The sequence below is a fragment of the Lithobates pipiens genome, unplaced genomic scaffold (genome assembly GCF_037356315.1).
Source record: "Lithobates pipiens isolate NorthernLeopardFrog02 unplaced genomic scaffold, aLitPip1_a1.2 Scaffold_22, whole genome shotgun sequence".
NCBI classification, from domain to species: Eukaryota; Metazoa; Chordata; class Amphibia; order Anura; family Ranidae; genus Lithobates; species Lithobates pipiens.
Genome location: NW_027507784.1, coordinates 106,455,410 through 106,474,431, shown reverse-complemented (window position 1 = coordinate 106,474,431; position 19,022 = coordinate 106,455,410). Strand labels below are relative to the sequence as shown.

The 19,022-nt window shown below is 41.8% G+C and overlaps 1 protein-coding gene across 1 annotated transcript in view; it reads left to right on the top strand.

Moving 5' to 3' along the window:
• The window catches only part of LOC143925686 (glutamate dehydrogenase 1, mitochondrial-like), a 72,142-nt gene extending 54,389 nt beyond the window's left edge, over positions 1 to 17,753 (top strand). Inside the window, exon 2 of the mRNA XM_077450148.1 lies at positions 16,965 to 17,753. Within this exon, the coding sequence (XP_077306274.1) occupies positions 16,965 to 17,753 (789 nt within the window). The remainder of the gene's footprint in view (positions 1 to 16,964) is intronic.
• Positions 17,754 to 19,022: the final 1,269 nt, after the last annotated feature.

Genomic DNA, 19,022 nt, shown 5'->3' with positions numbered 1-19,022 from the left:
AAATTAAAACCCATACTGTATACAGGCGGTCCCCGGGTTGCAAACAAGACAGGGTCTGTAGGTTTGTTCTTAAGATGAAACTGTTTGTAATTCGGAACAGTGTAGGTCCAGCCAAAAAAAAAGCTTTTTGGATAGCATAGGGAAGGGTTACACCCTTGCATTGTTTGTTTTGCTGTTTGTGCCCCTGTTCAGAAGATTTCACCTCACTTTCTGTCCCAATGACAATTGGATTTTGAAAAATTTGGGTTGTCGTGGAAACAAGCCTTGGTGATAAAGCATCAGTGGAGGTAACTTTTTCCCATAATAACTCTTACAGGAGTGAATTTCCCTTCCTAGGGGTAGATTTCCTCTCACTTCCTGTTGTCTCCCTCCGTTTGTAAGTAGGAGTCGTTTGTAAGTTGGATGTTTGTAACAAGGGGACCGCCTGTATCAGTAATACAGTGATGTATTATTCTTTAAACCTTAATTTTGTTTAATTGCTTCCACTCATTTTAAACATGGCACATTTTTTTGCCATTTTCTCCAGTTAACAATTAAGAGCTGCTAGAGATTCTAGTCTTTCCCACCACTACTACTTTTTTTAATTGCTTTCCATGTCCCTTTTTTGGAGGTTTCTCCAATTTCCTGCCCTGGTAATAGAAAAACATTTTTAAAGAAATGTTTGTAATAGGAACACAGATCAACAGTAAGAAAAAAAATGAATAGACCTAACCCTTTCCTGGTTTTATCCAAATCAAAATGTTTTGGCTGGAACTGGGCTTTAAAAAAGAAATCTGGTTTAACAAAGCAAGATATTTTTATTTTTAATGTTGCGAATACAGGTGCGAATGGACCAGAATTTTGTGGAGCGGGAAAATTATCATTTTATCTCTGGAATTAATCCCCTTTTTAATGCATGTCAATATTCTGTTTGCTTTGTTAGCAGCAGCTTGGCATTGCATGCCATTGCTGAGCCTATCATCTACTAGGGCCCCCAGGTCCTTTTCCATCCTAGATTCCCCCAGAGGTCCTTCCCCCAGTAAATAGATTGCATTCATATTTTTGCCACCCAAATGCATTATTTTTCTACTCTAAACCTCATTTGCCATGTAGTTGCCCACCCCATTAATTTGTTCAGATCTTTTTGTAAGGTTTCCACATCCTGCGCAGAAGATATTGACCTGCTTAGCTTAAAATCATCTGCAAATACAGAGATTGAACTGTTTACCCCATCCTATAGGTCAATTTCTGAACAAATTAAATAGGATTGGTCCGAGCACAGAACCCTTGGCGGCCCCACTACCCACCCCTGACTATTCCGAGTATTCCCCATTTATGACCACCCTCTGAAGTCGCCCTTATAGCCAGTTTTCAATCCATGTACTCACCCTATGGTCCATGCAAACAGACCTTATTTTGTATAGTAAACGTTTATGGGGAACTGTGTCAAATGCTTTTGCAAAATCCAGTTACACCATGTCTACGGGCCTTCCTTTATCTAGATGGCAACTCACCTCCTCATAGAAGGTTAATAGATTGGTTTGGCAAGAACGATTCTTCATGAATCTATGCTGATTACTGCTAATGATACTGTTCTCATTACTAAAATCTTGTATATAGTCCCTTATCATCCCCTCCAAGAGCTTGCATACTATTGATGTTAGGCTAACTGGTCTGTAATTCCCAGGGCTGTAGTTTGGGCCCTTTTCAAATATTGGTGCTACATTGGCTTTTCTCCAATAAGCTGGCATTATTCCAGTCAGTAGACTGTCAGTAAAAATTAGAAACAGTGGTCTGGCAATTACTTGACTGAGTTCCCTAAGTACCCTCGGATGCAAGCCATCTGGTCCCGGTGATTTATTAATGTTACGTTTCCCAAGTCTAATTTTAATTCTGTCATCTGTTAACCATGAAGATTCTTCCTGCGATGTGTCATAAGGATAAACATTGCAGTTTTGGTTACTGAAGCCCCCCTGATTCCTTTGTGAAGACTAAAGAGAAGAATAAATACCTTCACCAATACCTTCGCCATCTCCCCATTCTTTATAACCAGATGTCCTTCCTCATTTTCTATGGGGCCAATATGGCCCTTTTTTACTGTTTACATACTTAAAGAATTTCTTGGGATTTTTTTTGTTCTCCTCCGTTATGTGTTCTTCCTGCTTTATCTTAGCCACTCTAATTGCACCTTTACATTTCTTGTTGCATTCTTTATAAAGTCTGAATGCTGATGATGATCCCTCAACTTTGTTTTTTTTGAAGGCCTTCTCCTTTGCTTTTATATGCATTTTTACATTGGAATTAAGCCATCCAGGACTTTTGTTCGCTCTTTTACATTTATTACCCAATGGGATGAATTGGCTAAAACCCTTATCTAATATGCTCTTAAAGCAAATCCATCTCTCCTCCGTGTTCTTTGTTCCTAAGATTTTATCCCAATTCATACCTTCTACCAAGGTTCGTAGTTGGCTCTTTTGAAATTAATTTTTTTGTATTCCCCTTATGTTTCCTATTTGTGTGATTTATACTGAAGCCAATTGACCTGGGATCGCTGTCTCCTAAATTGCCCCGTATTTCCACATCCGTGATCAGGACTGTATTGTTGGTAATCAGTAGATCTAGTAACACCTTTTTTCTAGTTGGTGCATCTACCATCTGACTCATGAAATTGTCCTGCAAGATATTTAGGAACTGGCGAGCCTTATGCCCCGTACACACGATTGGAAATTCTGCCAGCAAAAGTCGGAAGAGAGTTTTTGGTCGGAAAATGCTACCGTGTGTATGCTCCATCGGACTTTTGCTGGCGGGAATTTCCGATTCAGATTGAGAGCAGGTTCCCTATTTTTCGGTCGGAAAAAGTACCTTTTCCGAAAAAGTGTTCACCTGTATGCAATTCAGATGCACAAAAACTCACGCATGCTCAGAATCAAGTACGAGACGGAAGCACTCGGTCTGGTAAAATTACTGTTCATAATGGAGATAGCACATTCGTCATGCTGCAATTTTTTAAATAGTTTAATGCAGCGCATTCCCTTCTTCTTTATAATGTTAGAAGAATGAAGTTGTTTTGTTGCTCATATTCATCACAGAGGTCTCATAAACGTATTTCTTGATTATATCTCCTGAATAATCTTTTTTTTTGTTTTTCAAGCCAAATCTCCATAATAATGTTTAGAAAAAAAATTTATTGCCATCTTTTTTTTTTTCAATCAAGAGCTACTTGTTTTTGATCATTTTAAATTATTTTCCAGTGATCTCATAATTGTTTTGTTTATTGTGTGTCAAGTTTCAACAACAACATTATTATCTTGCATTTTTTAACCTCAAGGAGGTTGGTTGGTGTCCCATGTTAATTAGACATTGTATTTTTGAAATGTACCTGCCTACTCACAAACACACTGTCCTATTTGAAGAAAAACACATAGCCAAGTATTTTCATATCAAAATATCTCCATTTATTGTAGCTCATAACAAAATAAAGAGGAAGGCAATGCTGGAGAAATTACTTTAATTTGCAAAGCCTTTGTACTCTAGGGCACACATCAACTCTTTGTAACTAAAAATTGGTAGCCTGAGAAGTCCATAGAATAGGGAGCACAATCTGGTCCAGGACTCCAAGATATCAGGAACAGCAGCAGATGACATATATGTCCCCAGGCTGTGGTACTACAAAAGCCTGCGTCTTCTGCCAGACCAGACTGAACCCAGGCCATCACTTATTTGTCTTCCCTACAGCCTTCCCTCCACACTTCCCTGCAGCCTTCCTTGGAGGCTGCGGCTCTGGAGGTGGACTTTTGGCAGGAGGAGGAGGAGGAGGAGGAGGAGGATGGGCGAGCTCACATAAGTGCATGTTATCACTCATTTGGCCCCTCAACCCCTTCTGAAGGGCCTGAAAAATAATAATAATATGCTTCCTCCTCCCCGTTACTCACCTTCCTGGCCCTTTTTGTTGTAAGGCGGAGGGGAGGCACCTGGGATTGGGTGAGGCTACTGGGCCTGGCCACCTCCTGGCTTACACTTATCCCCACCTCCTGGCTGACACATTCCAGAGCCTCGTCCTGGCTGAGGTCTTCCTGTGTATGAAAAAGGGACATAGTTTTCGTTTTTGATTCATCAATCACACACAATTTTCAGCTCATGACTGTTGCAAATTCACTGTTTTAATAAATAGAAAAGACTATCATTCTGAGCCCAGCATTTTTCATTCTTGTCCCAATCATTTTTGGCCCCAACTGTCTAGTGATATGTGATACACTTTTTGTTAAATCATTCATTTCTTATCAATAATAACATCTAGTTACCAACAATCATTTTCCCATAAAAACTATGTATAAAAATACTATACCTGGCTCCAACTGGGCTCCTCAATCACTTCCTGGATGGAAGGCCCAGGTTTTCAAATTGAATGTTAATAAATGGAAAAGACTATCATTCTGACTCCAGTATTTTTCATTCTTGTCACAATCCTTTTTGGCCCCTACTGTCTATTGATATGTAAAACACTTTGTTAAATAATTCATTTGTTATCAATAATAACATCTAGTTAACAACAATAATCTTCAACCAATAAATATGTTAAAAAATACTATACCTGGCTCCAGCTGGGCTCCTCAACATCTTCCGGGATGGAAGGCCCAGGTTGGTCCTTGGAAGCCTCAGCTGGGGTTGACGGAAGGGTGTGTGGAAGTGTAAAAAGTGATTCCCTGGCTTCAATTTGGTCTTCCAGAAAACACATCCTGTTGTAGTACGACAGACTAGGTACATACACATCCTTTGCTGCTGCTTCTGATTTAATTGAAGCCTGGACCTTATTAAGCTCCTTCCTATACGTGCTTCTCAAGCTACCAATTTTCTTATCCACAAACTCGATATCTGCATCGGGGACCTGCTTCTTCACGAATTGCAGCAATTTCTCCAGCGATGCCTTCCTAGATGGTTTATTTCGATATAAGGGGTTTTTAACCTCCCACAAATTTCTCATATACCTGTATCTGTCTATGAACTGGCCCATGAATTCAGGGTCTTTGAATTGTTTCATCTTTGCTGCAAGACAAAACACAAGACAAAAACACTAATATCAAGCTAAACTCTCCTAATTTTAACCCAATATAGGCCTCAATCTCGAATCAGTAAAGGCCACTTTTAGCAGATGATCAAAGCTCGCCACAGCGCCTAGAGGCGATTCAGTTCGCATTGTGCGCTATACAAGTATTTCATTCATTCATTCATTCACTGATGTCCCAAGTTAAAATGTTACCTTTGTTAGAACGTTCGTCCTCCTTCCTCCGCACACAGAACATACGTATGACACATGCGTGTTAACTTTATATACACTGCGCATGCGTGAAACTCCCTCTGCTTCGCCCGCCCATGACGTTCTTTCTACATTATTCTCTGCCCCGTCTCTTTTGTCACAGTGGGAGAGGAACATGGTCGGAGACACAGCAGGTGCATAATAGCAGTAATGAGACGGAGGAAAGCCCGGAGCAAGAAAATCCAATCCAGGAGGAGATTTAAGGCGTTAAATATGTCCTTTGCTGAGATGGTGGAGATGTTGGACATCTTGAAGAGGGCCGACTATGATAGGAAGCATGGACCGTACCCAAACCCAAATGTGAGAAAGGCCAAAATCGTGACTAAAGTTGTGAAGAGTCTGCACCGGAATTTTGGGGTACGACGATCCAAGGAGCAACTGAGGAAACACTGGTCAGACCTGAAATTGAGGGAGCAAGATCAGTACAGAAGGATCAAGAAAGTGCTTCTAAAAATTAAGTATTTGTCATGTGTTCCTATTATTATTATTACTTGCATGTTGCTCCATGTGCTTTTCTTGTGCACTGTTGTACAGTTTTAAATGGCTAATTTCATGTTCATGGGCACAGTAATCAGTCGTAGGAATCATTGCTCGTTTGCCAACTAAATACGATATTTATGGCAGATAAAGAGTTAACTACATTTGGTTATGCCAATTTGTATGAAAAGAAGTTGGGGACATTGTTTGAATTGGCATGTCTTTGAAACTAGAATGAATTGCAAACTTGATTCAGTGTAATGTAAGGAGAGGACACTCAGCAGCTCTTTCCACATCTAGACTCAGGAGCACTAGTGTGGGACACCAGAGCAAAATTTTTAGGGTGACCCACACAGGTGCAGCAGTGGATACTTGGGGTGCCTCCATCTGTAAAACTTGTCCAAAAAAGGTAAATATTCCAGCTTTGTTAAAGGAAAAAAATCATGTCTTCAGCTTGGAACTCAAAACAGACAATTGCACCCCACTTCCAAGCAATGTTTCATATTCCTATTTCTGGCCTCAAATATCTATGTGCTAAGTATACCTTTTGTTTCATCCTCATAGAGGGAAAAAGACTCAGGACATCAGAGGACAACAGGGACCCCCCACCTCCAAAAGAAGGGTGGCACAGTGGTGTAGTGGTGAGCACTCTCACCTAGCAGTAAAAAGGATCGCTGGTTCAAATCCCAACCACAACACTACCTGCCTGGAGTTTGCATGTTCTCCCTGTGCCTGTGTGGGTTTACTCTGGGTACTTCAGTTTCCTCCCACACTCCAAAGACATGCATGTAGGTTAATTGGCTTCTGTCCAAAATTGGCCCTAGTATATAAATGGGTACCTTGGATTGTGGGCTCCTTGAGGGTAGGGACCGATGTGAGTGTGCAATGTACAGGGATAGGTACAATTGTAGACACTCACTCAGGTTGAACTGGATGGACTTGTGTCTTTATTTAACCTTACTAACTATGTAACTATGTAAGGGGGACAGAGGACACCACAACCTCAGGATGTAAAGGAAGGAGAGGTGGAAGAAGTGGTTGAAATTGATACAACAACAGGTCAGTGTCAGACACCACAGATTCAGGTAAAAGAGTTATGGCTGCATATTTATAATACATGGTGTGTATTTTTTTCTTCTAGGTGATGTGCAGGTTGTCACCAGTGACAGTGCACAAAGAATAATCCAAGACATAATGGTATGTAGTCGGGATTTAGACATACAGCAAAAAAAAAATGAGGTTGAACAAAAAATGAAGAACATGATTGATGTGTCAGGGAGAATCTAAATAACCACAAAATGCCACCATTATTTTGTTTTTGTAACATTTTTACAACATTTTTACAACATTTTTCTCGCATTTTAAAAGCCAGATTTTGAAGATGCACACAGTGTGTCAACATGTGCTATCTGCCATCAGGGGATTTCAATGTACGCAATTTATGGGTGCCAGTCCTTCCTCACAACTCTAGTAGCACCCCCAAAACACGTCCATTGAGCCCCCATGTTGGAAGATAGCACATGTTGACATTAGGCATGGGGTCAGGAGGGAAATCTCCAGTTTGACTCTCAATTTGTGTGCATCTTCAAAATTTGGCTTTTACAGGGGTGACATCACCCCATGTGACAAAGGCAAGACCAACACATTGCCTTCAGTTTTTCAATGTTGAACTTTGTAAAGTTCCTGAGATGTGTGTTATGTTTTGAAACATGCCTGTTTATGTACTTAAAAAACAATTTCAAGGTAAAACTTTATAAAACCAAGATGGTGTTTTTTTACCAAAATAGATTTTCTAACGCACATCTGCATGTGCACTGAGTAAAAAGGTTTTATACTCAACAATGTGTGGTTCAAATTTTTTTTATTAAGTTGATGTTTACAGTGACAATGGGGGTTAGCTAATAATGTAAAAACCACTTAGCACTAAAAGTGCACTAGGAGAACCTAGGAGACAGCTAAAAGAAACACAAGCAGTAAATCAAAAATCAAGATTTTATCAGATACATTTTTTTTAAATAGAAATTATTTACAAATTTGCTGGCATAGCAATGGACCCCTTACTCGTAAAATAACCCACATATTTTTTCCGTACTTCATGGGCGCTTTGGGGGGGCAAGCCAGGATGGACAGCTTCCAGGGCCATCAGGGTAGCTTCAGGAAGTCCCGCATCAGGCCCAACTGAGGCAACATAATTAGGAGCATTTCTCTTTATAAAGTTGTGAAGTATGCAGCATGCTAGAACAATGTGCTTCAGTTTGTACTCCTCCATATTTATTACCGTAAGAAAAAGATGGAACCGACTGGCCATTATCCCAAAGGCTTTCCCCAAGACTCTTCGGGCTCTGGCCATCCGGTAATTAAAAACCCTCTTTTCCGGTGTGAGGGTCCTCTGGGGGAATGGCCTCATCAGGTGATCACCCAGACCAAATGCTTCATCTGCGACAAACACAAATGGGAGTCCTTCCACATTCTCTTCTGCAGGTGGCAATCCCAAGCCACCACTCTGGAGACGTCGGTAGAACTCGGTCTGGGCAAAGACTTCACCATCAGACATCCGGCCATTCTTCCACACGTCCACATATAAAAATTCATATGTCGTCGACGCCACCACCATCAACACAATACTATTAAATAGGAAAAATGTAAACCGCGCTAGGAAAAATAGTGTAAAGCTAACAAACTAACAAAATAGGCAGCAGCAATAAATGCGATATAGCACTCAACAGCAATAGAAAAATATATAAAGCCGCGCCAACCCTCCAATATGTGTAATGTGAGATAATAAAAATAAATATAAAAACTATAATTAATTAACAGATAAATAATTAATACAATTATGCAAAACACCACAAATTGTGTATAGATAGCAAAAAAAGTCAAAAAATGGCAAAAGAAAAAAAGTCCAATCTAGGAAAAGTTCATAGGTGAATCCAAATAATGAACGTTAGTGTTCCTAAATAACAGCACCACAGTGGTTCAACACTTTCCGAAGCGCATGAAGTGCCCGTCACCATATGTTGAATGCGCTTACCAGAAAATATATGAAATGAAGCATATATATATGGTCGGTGGATCACGTCCAAGTTAACCTTCCTTCACTGGGTCAGCACTCCTTCTCTTAGCGGTATTTCCAGGATAGTAATCTGTTCCGTGGTCTCAAAATAAAAAACTCAGAGGCCCACAGAAAAGAAAGGGACTGACATAGCGTAATAACGTAGGCACAGTTTAATAAAATAAAAGTAATGCACTTACAAGTATGTAGATAAAACACAGCATATAGGAGCAATGTAAAAAGCCGGCCGGCAAACAGGAACCCGTCCTCCTCTCCTACAACGTGGTGGCGTCACTGCGTGCCTTCCCAGACGCGTTTCGTCATACCTGACGAAAACAAGATGTTTTGCATAATTGTATTAATTATTTATCTGTTAATTAATTATAGTTTTTATATTTATTTTTATTATCTCACAATACTATTAAACCCCTAATGCTGCGTACACACGACCGGAATTTCTGTCTGAAAGGGTCTGACAGTCTTCCTGATGGAGTTCTGACGGAGTTCCGATGGACTTTCGACCGAACGGTCTTGCCTACACACGAATGGACCAAAGTCTGTTTGCTTTTGAACATGATGACATACGACAGGACTAGAAAAGGAAGTTCAATAGCCAGTAGCCAATAGCTGCCCTTGTGTCGTATTTGGTCCATCGGACCAGCATACAGACGAATGGTTTTCCCGATAGAAATTGATTTGAAACATGTTCTATTACTGGGTCGTCTGAATTTTTGAAGAAAAAAGTCAGATGAAGCCCATACACATGATACACACATAATATCCAACAGAATGATTCCGTCTGACCTTTTCTGCCGGAATCCATGCTATCCATCATAGTCTTATCCATGCTTCTCATCATAGTCCTGTCATGTGTATGTGGCATTATAGTATGACCCCAAGTGGGGTGGTGGGACAATGTGGACATGTTTCCCATCGATTGCCCCTCTGAGTTAGGAAAGTCCCAACATTCAGCAAAATGGGAGGCCACAGTCTGCCATTCCTGTGGCGTTAAAGGAAAGTGTGGAGTCAAAAAATAAAAAAAATAGTACTTTTGCACCTAACATTGCAAGCAGATTAGACACAAACATTCTTGGCCAACATCAGTATAACATTTATTTTAAGGAGTATTTAAAGACAAAAATATAATGTCCACTTATCAGATTCCTTACCTCCTCTGATGGCCCATTGGAAAAATTTTAGGGGAGGGAGGGTTATAAATGAGTTTGGGACCCCAAAAAAAAGCCTCTGGCACTCTGCCTTAATTTAAGGACAACAATAACATTTGCACACCTTTTAGGAAGTGTTTAGGGTAAAGCACTACAATGGAGCTGACAAAATATGACACAATGGAGTGACTAGGCTAGGTGTGTATGGGCCAAGGATAGCATGCTGGGGAGGTTAGTAAATGCAAATATGCATGTAGGCCAAAAAAGGAGCATTAAAAGTATAAAGCATGCATGAGGATAAAGAGGACATTCACAGCATATTCCAATCATGGTAATTAGGGAATTATGAAAGAAATACAAAACGATAGCATACATGAAATACATAGAATGTGATGTTAAAGGAGAAAACTTAAAATAACAAATTATATGTAGTGTTTAATGAAAAACCATCCATTTGCATAGTTCAAAGGAGGAAGTCCTTCCCTGAGTTATAACTATGTAGGTCTATTGCTGACAAGTCTTAAAAAGAAATAAAACATACCGAGCAAATGTTGGATGCTATAAATGTTTCCCCTTCAATTGTTTTTGAAAAATATCAAATATAAAAACTGATTCAGCTTAGCTTGCTGTCAGTGTCTACGCAGAACAGGTCTAAAAAAAAATATACAATAAACACAATGTTACAAATGCAGCTGTAGTATCACCTAAACTGATAAAAAAAGCTTTGTAACACAAACCTTTCAGTGACTTAATGTTTGCTCCTGATCACAGCAACCATGGTAGGACACCTGAACTGATAACAGGTTACATCCTAGCAGATTCAACCAATCATTGTCTCTGAACACAAATCCTGCTTTTTAACAATGACCTTGTGGCTCAACACTGTGAATGTGTTTGGGTGCCTGTGGCTGCAAGGAGCCTGGTATTATAGCATCAAGTTAAGTGTAAGGACACTAGGGAGATATAAAAAGGTTATTTTTAGAATAGGATTTAGGTCTGCTTTATGTGGCCTAAAATTACATTTCAAAATTGTTTATACTCCTATTCATTTAGAAAATTCTCAAATGAATTAGTATTACTGATTTCATAAAAAAAGGAAAGATACCTGGAAATTGATAAACGACAGATATGTACATTTCTGTTCCCGCTTTATCTAATCCATTAATTAATACAAACATAAGAAATGTCTTATTTGAAGAGGATGTGATGATGGGTTTAAGAACAGTATAGCTGTCAAGTTGCAGAGACACAGAAAGCAATGGCATTTGTGAAGTATACTCTACCAGTTGTGACAGGAATAACAAATTAATTGGTTCTATAGCAGATTCTTTGCAAAGGTGAAGTAAACACAGTAGCTGTATATTTTTCACCATCAGTTAAGTTTCAACCTTTTCTAAAAATAAATAGAAGACACTGAACAGCATTAATAGATTGTGACACCTAAGCATTATGTTGTCACTCAGCTATAAATGAATCATAACTCTGGCCTACACAAAGGAATTACTGCCCATTTGGGAAAAGATTCCTGCATATTGTAATACATGACTTTTCCAATGATGATATAATATTGTAACAGAGCCTTTGGTAATTTGACTTAAAGTCCACTTGGCCAGAGTTAGTACAACTGATTAGAATGAAATGTATCTAAAACAGCACCATGTGGCCCTTGTTTTGGACAGTCCCTTTTGGACCCAACTCATGCCCTCATTATGTTAGGTCAGATATGCAGATCTCTATACAAAATGTGTAATATTTACCCACTGAATGTGTTTATATTGCTTTTATTGCAGTGCTTATACCTAAACAAAGGAAACCAAGTTTAATGACTGGTGCAATGAGAAATTATAATTGCAGGTAACAATACAGCATGACTTAAGATGCTTAACCAAACACGAGTAAACATTAGTGACTTCATGGGGAAAAAGCAACTAGAACAACAAGAAAAGATGTAGAGAGAAAAACAGAATAGAATAAAGAATTGAAGGAAATAGAAAATGTGTAAGATAACTGGATGGATTTGGCATGATAAAGAACTCTGAAATAAGAGGAATCAAGGAGGATCTGGATGGAATATTTTTAAAACATCCTAAAGTCGATTTTTAGGAAAACATAGTGTATGAATATGCCAGTAGGTAAGTCCAATTACAGTAAGGTAGAAGAGATAAAGCATTAAAAATATACAGGCATACCCCACTTTTAAGTACACAATGGGGTTTATTTACTAAAGCTGGAAAGTGTAACATCAGGCTCACTTTGCCATATAAACCAATTAGCTTCCAGATTTTATTACCAAAGCTTAATTGAACAAGCTGGAGTTAGAAGCTCATTGGTTTCTATACAAAAGTGAGCCTGATTTTGCACTTTCCAGCTTTAGTAAATAAACCCCATGGGGTATGCCTACATTTACTGTCCATGTTGCTGTGAAAGATATATGGCTAAGAAGAGGAAATATCAACACAATCACTATAATTGCCCTATACAAGAAATATGAAAAAAAAACTGGCTGCCAGAATTGCCAATTCTTTCCTTTTTAAATATCATACACTGTTTTGTGTTAGTTGTTGTGTTCCTTTGAAAGAAGTTTAAATTATAATTAATTAACAAAACAAGGTTGGGGATCTCTGTATTAAATTAGATATACACTGCTAAAAAAAAAATTAAAGGACATTTTTTTAATCAGAGTATAACATCAAGTCAATTAAACTCCTGGGATATTGATCTGGTCAGTTGAGTAGCAGAGGGGTTTTTAATCAGTTTCAGCTGCTTTGTTGTTAATGAAATTAACAACAGGTGCACTAGATCAGCAACAATGAGACAACCTCCAGGAGTGGTTTTACGGGTTTTACAGGTGGAGGCCACTGATATTTTTTTCCCCCTACTCCTCTTTTGTGACTGTTTTTCACTAGTTTTGCATTTGGCTAGGGTCAATGTCACTACTTGTAGCATGAGGCGATACCTGGCCCCTATAAAGGTTGCACAGGCAGTCCAACTCCTCGAGGATGGGAGGGGCATAGAATTTCCTTAACCCATCAGCAGGACCGGTATCTGCTCTTTTGTGCAAAGAGGGACAGGATCAGCACTTCCAGAGCCTTGCAAAATGACCTCTAGCAGGCCACTGGTATGGATGTCTCTGACCAAACAATCAGAAACAGACTTCATAAGGGTCGGCTGAGGGCCCAACATCCTCTAGTGGGCCCTGTGCTCACTGCCCGACTCCGTGGAGCTTGTTTGGCATTTGCCATTGAACACCAGAATTGGCAGGTCCGCCACTGGTGTCCTGTGCTTTTCACAGATGAGCGCAGGTTCACCCTGAGCATATGTGACAGACATGAAAGAGTCTGGAGAAGCCTTGGAGAACATTATGCTGCCTGTAACATCGTTCAGCATGACCGGTTTGGTGGTGGGCCAGTGATGGTCTGGAGAAGCATATCCATGGAGGGATGCACAGACCTCTACAGGATAAACAATGGCACCCTGACTGCCATTAGGTATGGGGATTAAATCATTGGACCCATTGTCAGAGCCTAAGCTGGTGCAGTGGGTCCTGGGTTGCTCCTGGTGCACGACAATGCTGGGCCTCATGTGGTGAGAGTATGCAGCCAGTTTCTGAAGAATGAAGGAATTGATACCATTGAATGGCCCCCATGCTCGCCTGACCTAAATCCAATAGAACACCTCTGGGACATTATGTTTTGGTCCATTCAATGCTGCCAGGTTGCACCTCAGTCTGTTCAGGAGCTCAGTGATGCCCTGGTCCAGATCTGGGAGGAAATACCTAAGGACTCCATCTGTAGTCTCCTTAGGAGCATGTTCCAACATTGTCAGGCATGCATACAAGCACGTGGGGGCCATACAAACTACTGAGTATCATTTTGAGTTGCTGCAATTAAATTGCAGCAAAATGGACTAGCTTGCTGCATAATGTTTTCACTTTGATTTTTGGGGTGTCTTTGAATTCAGCCCTCTGTAAGTTGATAATTTTCATTTCCATCAAAAACAGTGGCATCCTTTCGTTCCTAACACTTTACCCAGTCAATATCAGTATAGATATCCGGCATGATATTTTTTCCCATTGAGATCTGATGTGTTTTCAAAGTGTTCCTTTAATTTTTTTTGAGCAGTGTACTTTGAACATGGCACCAGGATAACCCCTGTCAGAGTTCACAGCAAGTCTGTGAGGAATTACCTGAGAATTTCACACCAGGGCAATTGACTTTTCATTAATGTAACTATTTTGGTTCTTCTTATCATAAACCTGTTATTGTACAAAATGTCAGTGATTTTAATATCAACCAAAATGCCCCTTTATCTTCCGTTTATATTTTTTGCCAATAAGTATTGTAGACATGTCACTGGAGAAGTGATCGAGGGGGTGTACATCTCACCTAGGTTGCTACACAGTGTGAGATGGTAAATCCAGGATGGATCAGTTTCTCAGCAGCGATATGCTGCTGAGTTGTTATTTAATTTTGCCGGGCCTGGGTTTATATGGAATGGCAGGTAGGTTTGGTAGAGGGACCTGTCATTCCACATCCCCCGATCCAGTTCTGGGTTTGGGATCAGGTGAGCTTGGATCCTAATTAGCCTGGGAAGCTAAAGGCTCTGTAGGGTCTGCAGGTGATTGCTTGTCAGCCAGGGAATGAACAATCTGTGTGTTGAAGGAAGCTGCAAGCACAGCCACTGCTGGAGCTAAAACTCACCCTGCGATATCCAGGCGAAAGACGCTGTGTTTGTAAGTGTCAGATAGGTGAGCAGAACCTGTTAGTAAGCGCCCAGCCGGGCTAGGACTTTTTATTTTTGTTGTACTTAGAAAGCACGGTGTTGCTGTATATTTTGTTTGCTGGACTGTTTGTACCACGAATAAACGCCAAGATCTGCTTTATCAAATTCCAAGTCTGCTGTGAACTGTGTCCAAACACACCCTACCCCGGGAAGATCCCTTACAATTGGTGGAGAATGCGGGCAACGCGGTTGCTAGGGGCAACGGTGTGGACAGACTTGGCTACAGCTGCTGATGTCCTGGGTGAAAGCTGCAACTACACTCCAAAAACAGTCCAGCAACATGGAGGAGATGCTGAAGCAGTTTATGCAAGTGAGTTTGCAACAACAGCAGGCTCAGACAGAGGCCAACAGACGACATGAACAGTCCATGGCTGAACAACAGCAGATGATGGCTGCACAACAGCAGGCTCAGATAGAGGCCAATAGACGACATGAACAGTCCATGGCTGCACAACAACAACTTATTGAGCACCTGATAGCAAATCGAGAGGCGCCTGTGGTGATGGGAGCTGCTCCAGAGATTTTTTCTGGGAGAAGGACTGTGCAGAAAGCGCTGCAAAAGATGACTGCTGAGGACGATGTTGAGGCCTATCTAACAGTATTTGAGCGCGTGGCTGAGCGAGAGAAGTTACCAGCCGCTGAGTGGGCAGAGGTAATTGCGCCCTATTTAACAGGTGAACCCCAAAAGGCCTACTATGACCTCAGTGAGCAAGAGGTTAAGGACTATACTCGGCTAAAAGAGGAGATACTTGCCCGACTAGGAGTTACTACTGCAGTCCGTGCCCGGAGGGTACGCAACTGGAGCTACAGTCTGGACAAATCAGCGAGGTCCCAGATGTATGACCTAATCCATTTGGCAAGAAAGTGGTTGGAGCCAGACACTTCTACTCCTGCACAAATCCTAGAGAAGGTCGTGATGGATCGCTACCTCCGAGCCCTTCCTACTGACTTGCAACGCTGGGTGGGACAAGGTGATCCTAAGAATGCAAACGAACTTGTCAACCTTGTGGAGAGGTTCCAGGCGACTGAGGACTACCTCCGTGATGTTCCTGCAGCATCTTCACCTCCCCGGAGCGCCAGATCTGTGCCGTCAGCTGGTAAGAGACTTCCATCTATTGGGGGAGTGTGGAGGGGTGCTGATGGGGGGAAAAGGGCTCAAGTGGTGTCTCAGGGACAAAAGACTGGTGATGGTCCCGGGTGGCTAAGGGGCTCTGAAAAGGACTCCTTGCCAAAGAGACCAGGCCCTATCCAGTGTTGGAGATGCCATGAGGCGGGACACGTGTCGGCCCATTGCCCTCTTACCTCTGAACCCATGGAATGTGACGCTAGCCGGCGTCAGTCGCTATTTGCGGAACCATCTTGTGCTGCAGTTCCTGGACTAGAGACTGAACCGCAAATCTGCGATATTACAATCAATGACTTTCCTGTTAAAGCGTTAATGGACTCAGGAAGCCTTGTAACCTTGGTGCATGCTAGCCTGGTGACTGGGGACTTAGAGTCTAAAAAGCATATGAGTGTTGTGTGCATACATGGTGATACAAAACTGTACCCTATAGTGCTGGCTAAAGTCGGGACTGAACAAGGCACCGTACAATATGAAGTGGGTGTGGTTAAAAACCTCATGCATAATGTAAGATTGGGGCGCGATTTTCCATTATTCTGGGCTCTCTGGGAAAAAAGAAAAATCCCCAAAAGGAGTGAGGATACCTCTAAGGGGGTTGCCTTGTCCACTGTGAATGATAAAAGTATGCAGGATGAAAATGATTGTTTTCCTTTACAGGTCCTGGCTGGGGAGGAGGAGGCTCCTCCCACTGAGCAAAATATACTAGACTTAGAGGTGTCTAGAGATAATTTTGGGGCTGCACAATTACAGGACCCCACTCTCAAAAATGCGAGAGAGCAGGTTGCTGTAATGAATGGGGTACCTCAGGAACCAGATGCTGAAAAAAGATTTCCACATTTTTCGGTGACTAATGATCTTTTCTATAGGGTTAATAAGGTTAAGGATGAGATTGTGGAACAGCTTCTGGTACCTAAGCCGTACCGGCGTCAGGTGCTTGACATGGCACATAACCATGTTCTTGGGGGACACTTGGGGACTGACAAAACGCGAGAGAGGGTTCTCCAGAGGTTTTTTTGGCCGGCCATATATGATGACATTAAAAAATACTGTGAGTCGTGCCCCACATGTCAGGTTAGTGCCCCAGTGTCACATTTTCGCAGTCCTTTGGTTTCGCTCCCTATTATAGAGGTGCCTTTTGGTGGTGCCAAAGCTGGAGTGAAAATCAATACGAAGAATTATTCAGATGCAGAACTTGAAAAGATTACCAGAAGGTTTACGATAGAGCTCGCAAAGAAGGGATTTATTGGACCCGGAATTGATGTCCCTGCCCCGGACATGAGCACAGGAGAGAGGGAGATGTCTTGGATTGCAGACACGTATGCCAACACAATTGGGCACACTGATATCAATGCACATGCATGTGTCACAGGGAAACCCATAAGCCAAGGTGGCATCCATGGACGTGTTTCTGCAACTGGCCGAGGTGTATTTCATGGCATTGAGAACTTCATTAATGAGGCTTCATACATGAGCCAGCTGGGAATGACTCCTGGGTTCGGTGACAAAACTTTTGCTATTCAGGGATTTGGTAATGTAGGTCTACATTCTATGCGTTACCTTCATCGCTTTGGTGCAAAGTGTGTTGGAATTGGTGAAATAGATGGGACCATCTGGAATCCTGATGGCATTGATCCAAAAGAACTTGAAGATTACAAGTTGCAACATGGAACAATAGTTGGATTCCCAAAAGCCCAGGCTTATGATGGAAACATCTTGGAGGCTGACTGTGATATTCTAATTCCAGCAGCCAGTGAGAAACAGCTAACAAAATCGAATGCACATAGAATCAAGGCAAAGATTATTGCTGAAGGTGCCAACGGTCCCACAACCCCAGAAGCTGACAAAATCTTACTTGAGTAGAAAACTAACCCCGGCCGAGAAAAATTATGCCATTGTGGAGCGAGAATGTTTGGCAGTGAAGTGGGCCCTAGAATCTTTAAAGTATTACTTGCTAGGCAGGAAATTCAAGTTGGTGACAGACCATGCCCCCCTAACATGGATGAAGTTAAACAAGGAGAGAAATGCAAGAGTGACTAGATGGTTTCTCTCCCTACAAAACTTTAATTTCACTGTGGAACACAGGCCAGGGAAATTACAGGCAAATGCTGACGCATTGTCAAGGGTAAGTTGTCTGTGGGGACAAAAGGCTCAGCCCTCCGGTCTGAAAAAGAGGGGGGGGATATGTAGACATGTCACTGGAGAAGTGATCGAGGGGGTGTACATCTCACCTAGGTTGCTACACAGTGTGAGATGGTAAATCCAGGATGGATCAGTTTCTCAGCAGCGATATGCTGCTGAGTTGTTATTTAATTTTGCCGGGCCTGGGTTTATATGGAATGGCAGGTAGGTTTGGTAGAGGGACCTGTCATTCCACATCCCCCGATCCAGTTCTGGGTTTGGGATCAGGTGAGCTTGGATCCTAATTAGCCTGGGAAGCTAAAGGCTCTGTAGGGTCTGCAGGTGATTGCTTGTCAGCCAGGGAATGAACAATCTGTGTGTTGAAGGAAGCTGCAAGCACAGCCACTGCTGGAGCTAAAACTCACCCTGCGATATCCAGGCGAAAGACGCTGTGTTTGTAAGTGTCAGATAGGTGAGCAGAACCTGTTAGTAAGCGCCCAGCCGGGCTAGGACTTTTTATTTTTGTTGTACTTAGAAAGCACGGTGTTGCTGTATATTTTGTTTGCTGGACTGTTTGTACCACGAATAAACGCCAAGATCTGCTTTATCAAATTCCAAGTCTGCTGTGAACTGTGTCCAAACACACCCTACCCCGGGAAGATCCCTTACAGTATACATCCTCTTAGGCCGCGTACACATGGGCGGATTGTCTGCCCAACTAAGTTCGTCAGACAATCCGACAGACAGTCCGTTCAACTTTTGAATGAACGGACTTGACCACACACGATGAACAGACAGTCCGCTGAAAGCTTGCGCGATGACGTATACAGCACGTACGAGGGCCTAGAAATACGACGTCCAATACACTGCAATGCAACCTTCGGCCGTGTAAATCCTTTCTGAGCATACGCCATACTTAGTCCGTCCAACTTGCCTACACACGAGCGGACTGTCCGCTGAAACCAAGTTTGGACGGACAAAACCAAGTTTGGACGGACAAAACTACGGAAA